Raw genomic sequence first — 8,106 nt, forward strand, 5'->3', positions numbered from 1 at the left:
GATGATGCGGAGCATCCCTCGACCATCCCCATGGACGTCACACCACCACCGCAAGCACGGAGAGGACCTATGACGAGAGCTCGCGCACGTGCCATCAAAACCGAGGTTAACTCCTTCCTCTTCGAACTCCATTAGAATTCACACGAGAGTTGGGTCCAACCTCAAATGGAAGTGTTATGCACGCTCAGGTATCAAGAAGAAGACCGTGAAGAGGCAAGGACGGAGGTACAAGCAGCTATGGAGGAGGAGAAGGAAGAAAGGAGCAAGAAGGACGAAGAAGGGGAGGTCCTGGACACTCCGGGTGCCTGGCCACTTTGGGCCCGGGTGCTCGGCCTCAACCTGGGCGCGGCCCTTGCCTGCCCCGGGTGCCCGACCATGTGGGGGCCGGGCAGGGCGCTGCCCCCAGCCGGCCCCTGGCGCCCGGCCTTGGAGCGCCGGGTGCCCAACCCTCCCGCCTAGAGCCCCAGCCACCACCCCGGGTGCCCGGTCCTCTACAGCGCCAAGTCCGATCCTTCTCTGACCCGTTCGGGTGCCCAGGCCTCCGACCCCCGGGTCCCCGGCCCCCTCCATGGCACCTACCTCTGACCGGTCCGGGTGCCCGGACCCCTTTGCCCCGGGTGCCCGGACTCCACCGTTTTGCCTGCGCGCAAGTTGGGTTAAAAGGACCCTTGTACCTCCCCCCTCTTCCTCTAATTTCGTCTCTAGACTATAAGTATCCCTCACCTAGCTTGTTGGGAAGGTTAGCAAAGTATTTGATAGACACTAGAGAGCTTTGCTCCTTGTATCCCCTCCTCTTGGAGATCAAGCCCCCATCTTAGGAAGAATCCTTTTGGATTATCAAGGCCTTCTCTTGGAGAAGATCAACATCAAGACCTCATCTCCTAGGAGTGGGAAGAACTTTCCCTAATGCTACTTTCCTTGAATTGTGCTTGTATGCTTGTGGATCTCTTGTATGCTACTTTAGTGGATGTGTTATTTGGGTTTGTTTGAGTGATCCTCCTCTTGGGTTCTTGTGTGTTCTTCACTTTCCCCACCTCCAAGTGTGAAAAGATCCCATCTAAGGTTTTGTCCTACAACACTTGTGTTTTGGAGATTGTTGCCAGAAAAAATCGTGGACTGATTTATTTGCTAGTGCACATAAAAAGAAGCGATCCATGAAAGTCTGAGAAGAATGTTTTGTTCGAAAAATAGGGCTGCTATTGGAGATGCTACAAGGGAAGCACTCCAAAACGTGATGTCCACCACGTGTGAGAGATTGAGTGAAGTGTGGAGCACCATACAAAGTTACAAACAGCTCATAGTCCATCCCGTAAAATGTTCTATTCATAAAAAGGGATTGTGGAAATTTTGAACCAATCGAACCAAACTACACTTGACAAACAAAATTTTCTTTGTGGGAGATAAATAGAAAATTTCAACTCTGTTACTCAACTTTCTTTTCACCCTCTGAGTTCTGACAATGTAACTACTTTAAATTCAAAATCCAAACTGCTCATGAATTGTGTATATCCATCATAAACATCTGCTTTATATCTACAAAGATGTCAAATCATCTAACATTTTTTTATAGGAAAAACAATAAACACGGCCACATTAAATGGTTCTGCAAAACCAAACCAAAAAAATGACATGGAAAGTGTGAAACACACAAAAAATGTAAAGGTAGTTGGCATAGAAAACTGCAGTCATATGGTAATGGCAAGGAATCCCTCAGTGCAGAAACTTGAAATACAGGACTACTAGGATCGCTAAAACAAGAAGGGCTATCAGCAAGCCGATAATCCACTTGTTCCTATCCATCCTTCTCACCATGGCCCCCATGATCTTTCTGCTCTTGCCAATGTTGTCATCCACGTCATGCAACTGAAAAGCCAATCAAGATTGCAAATAAGTAGGTTAGAAAACACAAGACACTAGCAGCTCCTTAAAATGTCATACACTAGTAGAATATGATATAATCCAGTTGACACAATAGTATTTGTTTGAACATCAAATTTTGTAACATGACAGTTGATATGTACTAACAAGTTATCCTATGGTTTAAGGTTGAAAAAATATATAATACAACTTACATTTTTTATCATGACAGTTGGGTGATCTTACAAACATGTATACTGTAGCTGTTTGATTGATATGGTTGAATACCACTACAGAAGTTAAGTTCACTAAGGCACAAATAAAACATAGGGCTCTTAGGAACAGGGGACAAAAGAACCTAGGTAAAGCATCAGAATGCAGCCTATGTTTTTCCGACATACAAGGATTTTCCAAAAGGATAACTCTACATCTAGCAGACTAGCATCAAACAAAAATATCAGGACAGATTGCAAAGATACTGCCACAATGCAAAGTGACCTTGATAACCCACAAATAGAAAATGTTTAGGTTTGCTACTTGTACAAAACATTCAGCTGATACATGTCCATCCAAACAATCCCTTGTGGGTATATCAGAATCGAGGAAAGTTATGGGTAGGCAAATGTGACAATACAAGTATTTTATGAATAGAAGTTATAGAGTGGCTCATCAAGCTCAATTTGACTTTAATGGGACAAAATATTTTATGAATAGAAGGTATTTTCTGGACATTTCTCAAAAAATATTTTTGAATTCAGTGGTTCACAAATTTCCAAAATGTGCATGATCCTCGGTTCCCTGCTCCATCAGGCATGAATAAGTAGACTTAAGAATGAAAAGAAGAAATCAAGTTCATAAATGACAAGAAATACAAAACAAATAATCAGTTAAATTCAAGCAACATATATACTGTAAATAACCTGTAGATGTAATTAACTAGTAAAGTAAGGTAGGTTCTGCTTCTAGCACTTGTAAATAAACAGTTTACATATACAAAAAGGCTTAAAGCATACAGATACATACACACACACACACACATATATATATATATATATATATATATATATATGTATATGTAAACTGTTTATTTACAGCCATCTACGCACAGATATTTGCTTGTAAACTGACTATAGACGAAAACGATACTCCTTGTAATATACTCCCCCCGTCTCAAAATGTAAACGTCTTACATTTTAAGACAGCAGGAGTACAATACAATCAAGGCACAGAGGCGACACATGGTAAGTTATTCAACATGATTTGAATTAAGCAACCTACATAAACTATGCACTATTTTGGGGTCCATAAATACTTTGCGATGGAAAAATGAATAACGCGCAGAAACAAAGCAATTGACAAATAGGGAGAATTAACAGAAATGTTACTTGCCGTATCATTAGCATGCAAAAGAGACTGGCGCTGCTGATGCAAGTCATGCATGATGGAGACTCCAAGCTCTTCTGTTTCCAGCATAGTTCTATGGCTATCTCTGATCCTATCAGTTGTCTGATTTTGCCTTTCCGTTGTCCTGAGCAATCTTGACCTTTGATCAGCAGATACCTGCAAGATGCAATATCAATAGATCATTGGACTTTAATGGGACAAAAAAATTACTGATAGACAATGTCGAAGGATAAGCTGTTAATACTAAAATGTGAAATAATGCAAGGTTAGTGGCTAAAGATGCAGATGCAGGAGGAAGCACAGTAACCTCGTACTTCAACAAAAACATGACTGAAGCAAATTTGATATGTTAGTTGACTGCATTCAATATTCTCAGACTTTTCTAAGAGCATCACACAGAATCATCTGGGCAGCATATACTATAGCATGTGCATATATTAGAAATTCTAACTACTTCAGAAAGAAAAGAGAAAAATCACTTAACTAGATCTTCATAACAGATGGACTGAGAAAATATGCTTTCAGACAACATTTGTGAATTACAATTCTTTGAGATGGAGAGACTGACAGAGTGACAAATATCAATCTATAATATGCTAGGTATATGTGAGGAGTGGCAGGATTTTTCGGTGAGTGTATGACTCTTGAATGTTGAGGTCCAAATTATCGAATGCTACTTGTATAATATATGTAGCATACGTGCATTTAAAAGAATATCTGGGCCATGCAAAATTATCTGATAGGGGATTAAAGAAAAAGAAACCTCCATATTTTTTTGTCACCGGCCAACCTGGGTTAGCTGTAGATTGAGTTATACATGAAACTAGCACCAACCAAACATATATCAGGGTTTCCCATTTCTGACATCAACAATCAGTAAAATGTGGGTAATAAAAGACACTCAATGCATCACAGTACTTGACTCACCTCCAAATAAGAAACCACTCATGAATTAAGAATAAGGAACATACCACCAACATATCTGCCATTCCTGACTCCAGCAACTCCTCTCTCGCCCCTTGTTGGCCATTACCAGCAGTGATTCTCTTCAACACCCCCTTCAGATTGTTAAGATCCGACTTGTACTCTCTCAGTTTCGCCAGTTGCCCGGCCCTCAGGCTCGGCTGGAGGTTCCTTGCTTCAAGATCCATCTTCCTTATCTAGAAAAGGAAACCCACATCCAGACATTTCTCAGCATGTACAATTACGCAATCACTAACCTATTACCATAAGGTAATCTATCTTGTAGATTCATATAGTAAACAGTTTCCCGATCGTTGCAAAAAACAAACCCCTCCCTTGAGATATCATAAATCAATCGAATTCCTCGGAAAACTTGTTTGGACCGAGATATGTTTGGTTACAAAGAAGAAGGGTACCAGTGCCTCGGGGCCATCGATGCTGGATTTGATCTTCGAGGCCTTCTGCTTCAGTTTCTCTACTCGCGGTACAAAAGACAACCAGAAAACGTTAGAAAATTCGAGGCGAGAAATATTTGGGAAAATAAGATCGGAGGACGATTCCTGGACACAACATACCTCCCTCCTGGGAGGCGGCGGCCGTGCATTTGCGGGAGAGGGAGGCCGAGATCTCGCAGTACTGGCGCTCGTAGCCCTGGAATACATCGGTCATGGTCGATGAGCCTGATCGCCGGCCGGCCAAACCTCTCAAAGTCTTCCTCGTTCCGATCAGGCTAGAGGAAGAAGAGTCGGGACGAAGGAACAAGAAGGGGAAATGGGGAGGGAGACTGGTGAGGACGAGAGGAGAAACCGGTTACATAAACCAAAATCGAAAGCGCATTTGCATCGAACCCATAGATCACACCCTCAACAAAAAGAAAAAAACCCATAGATCGCACGTGTCACGCGCAAACCCTATTCGGCGCCCGCTGCGCCGGTTACTGGTGTTTGCACAAACTAGCGCGCACCTTCCTCCAATGGGCTCGGCCTCTTGTTCTCCACGTTTCCGTTTGCCTACAAAAGATAAGAAATACTCCTTTCAAAGATCACTCCCACCATCAGGATGCGATAAGTGATGCACTGCATGTGCGCCTGAAAGTTTTTTCCTTTATCATAGATTCTTTTTTAAAATGTTTTATCTCTTAAACCGTGCGTCCAAATCTCGAACCGTTTTCATCATTGCATTCTTTGCATCGAGATCTTTAAAATTAGATCCCATGTTGATAGATTTTGATGAACTTAAAAAAACAGATGAAAAAACTGAACCCGGTGCACGTTTTTCCCCTTTCCAAAAGAGGCATGGCCGTGCCTCTCATGGAAGCAAAAAATACACGTTTTTTTCGTTTCTGAGAGGCACGTCCATGTCTCTCTCGAAAGAAAAAACGTGCCTCTCGTGGAATGAAAATTTTTTGAGTTTTCCCGTTTCCTAGAGGCATGTGCCTCTCGCGAAAGCTAAACCATGCCTCTCGTGAAAGTAAAAGACATTTTTTTCTCGCAATTGTTTTTTGGTCCAAAAGCTAAGAAAGATAAAAGTCGAAAAAAACTGAAAAACAAAAACCCGTCTAAAAAGCCGAAAATGCGTGCGGAAAATAAAAAATAAAATCCAAGGGAAACATTCAAGTGACGCGCTCTCAGCCAACTCCAAGTAATCGTTGGGAGGCTTGCGAAGGAGCGATCGTTAACTAGTTGCTCTCTTGTCTAGCGCACAGACACACAAAGGACCCACGACTGGGCCGGCCCACAAACAGGCACCGAAGCATAACACGACTTAAAAGTCACAAAAAGGAGGGAGGAGCCGACAAGAAAAGAACACACGCCCCTCTAATCCTGAATGTGTGCTGCTAGCCCACTGGAGTTGTTAGCTCTTGGTGATATATGATATATGGGCAGCGCGAGTCTTTTAGGAACACATCGAAGCGGCACATTGGAATTATTTTTTAAAAGGAGACATTTTTTGAAAACATGAAAAATCTTTAAAAATTAGAACCCACTTGCAAATTCCAAGCATTATTTTGGAAAAGTGAGAACAAAAATTTAAATTATGTACAATTTTTAAATTTTCAAAAAAATAAAACATAATTTTTTTTGAAACTATGAACTTTTTTTAAGAATGTGAACACATTTTGAAATTCTGAACATTTTCTGAAATTGCAAATAATTTTGAAAATATGATTACATTTTGAAACTCCAAACATTATTTGACAACGTGAACAAATTTAAAATTCTGAATATTTTTGGAGATGCAAACAAAAAATTTAAAGCAAAAAAGGAATTTCAATTTTTTTAAAGAATAATATTCCAATATGTCAAACATTTTTTGAAATTTGCAAAAAAACAGAAAAAGGAAAAAAATATGAACAAAGAATAAAAACCAGATCAAAACTGAAGAAGAAAAAGAAAACGCAGTTTAGCAAACTTCTAGAAGGATCCCAAAAACGGTGAGGACTATTCAGAAGGTTGACAAAACCGGTGGCTCGCACGCTCCCATGGGGCAGCCCATTCAATCGATCGGGGTGTGCGATTGCCTGACTATTTTTTTGCAAAATGCAGCAAATAGGTAATTCCCACGCACAGGTCCCGTTCCACCTTTGTCACATGTGCAGTTCAAACCCAGCCAGTTTTATGAACTTTTCTATAAGCTTCCGGCCTGTTTTGGGGAGCTTCTAAATGCTTCTGGAAGGGTTTTGCTCTTTTCTTATTTCTTTTTTGGGTCGGTTTTGTTTGGTTTTTCTTTTTTTCTTTGTTCCTCTTCTCTTAAATGTGTGAATCTATTCAAATCCGAAATCTTTCTTCAAAACCATGAGAAAAATATGTGAACTTTTGTCTCAAAATTGATGAACTTTTTTTTCTTTACTTCAGTTTCCTTTGTTTCTTCATCGTTCTTTCTTCCATTTTTGTTTTTCTTTGTTTCTGGACAGATTTCTTTCCCGATTTTGATTCATTTTTCTTTTGTTTTCTTTTTTGGTTTTCTTCAACTTTTTGTTTCTTTCTCGGTTTTCTCCTATTTTCTTGTTTTCTTTGTTTCATTATCTTTGGCACCTGTATTTCTTTGGTTTTATTTATTTTATGTTGTTTATTCATCGATTTTTCTTGTTCTTTGTTATACTTTGGTTTTTCTCAGTTTTCTTATGTTTCTTCGTTGATTTCCATCATTTTTTGTCTTTTTCAACACATGTCTGTTTTTTCAGTGCTTAGTGTACATTTTTAGTGTATGAATGAAACATTTTTCTAATACATGTTGTACATTTCTCAAATACATTATGTACTTTTTCTTCAACACATGTTATGAACTCTTTTTTGAATATATGGTCAACATTCTTTTTAAATACACGCTGGACATTCTATAATGGCAATAAACATTGTTTTAAACTATGCAGCATTTTCTTTACATTGTATAAATGTATAAATATTTTTTGAATGTCACAATTTTTTTAAATATGAGAATATTTCTTGAAAACTTCATGTATTTTTTTCTAATGGCACGAAACATTATTTTACTAGGCAAAGATGTTTTGTATATTTTATACACATTTCAAAATTTCACAGACATAGTTTTGAAAGGCATAAATATTTTTTCATTTTGATGACATTTTTCTGAAAGCTATCAACAATTTTATTTGTGCTTTTATATTATGTTAACATTTTTCAGATTTACTTTTTTAAAATTAAGTAAAATTAAGTTTTTTAAAAATATATCCATTTAGAATATATACATAAAAATAAAAGTATGACCCATGACCAATTATGAGTGTAGTGTGCACTCATTCTTAGCCATGTTTAAACCGGAGAATTTTAAATTTTCTGAGAGAACCACTTCAATATGTATGATCTCTAAAGTTAAGAAAGGCTAAAGATTGCATACCCCTTTGTTTATTTTGTTCCTTGC

General features: G+C 39.0%; 1 protein-coding gene across 1 annotated transcript; it reads right to left on the reverse strand.

Moving 5' to 3' along the window:
- Positions 1 to 1,508: 1,508 nt before the first annotated feature.
- On the reverse strand, positions 1,509 to 5,004 carry LOC123078402 (vesicle transport v-SNARE 11-like). The gene is made up of 5 exons (XM_044500900.1): positions 4,800 to 5,004; positions 4,641 to 4,699; positions 4,233 to 4,421; positions 3,247 to 3,417; positions 1,509 to 1,863 (listed from the first exon to the last, which is right to left on the reverse strand). Exons 1-5 carry the CDS (start codon positions 4,891 to 4,893, stop codon positions 1,711 to 1,713), a joined length of 666 nt encoding a protein of 221 aa, XP_044356835.1. The 5' UTR covers positions 4,894 to 5,004; the 3' UTR covers positions 1,509 to 1,710.
- Positions 5,005 to 8,106: the final 3,102 nt, after the last annotated feature.

This window comes from Triticum aestivum, chromosome 3D (assembly GCF_018294505.1).
Source record: "Triticum aestivum cultivar Chinese Spring chromosome 3D, IWGSC CS RefSeq v2.1, whole genome shotgun sequence".
NCBI classification, from domain to species: Eukaryota; Viridiplantae; Streptophyta; class Magnoliopsida; order Poales; family Poaceae; genus Triticum; species Triticum aestivum.

Bases quoted from the DNA above. Each gene is read 5' to 3' on its own strand.
- LOC123078402 (XM_044500900.1), bottom strand. From the start codon at position 4,893: ATGACCGATGTATTCCAGGGCTACGAGCGCCAGTACTGCGAGATCTCG. The intron at 4,700-4,799 runs GTATGTTGTGTC...TACCGCGAGTAG, and splicing joins CGCCGCCTCCCAGGAGGGAG to AGAAACTGAAGCAGAAGGCC. The intron at 4,422-4,640 runs GTACCCTTCTTC...TTCCTTTTCTAG, and splicing joins TCGATGGCCCCGAGGCACTG to ATAAGGAAGATGGATCTTGA.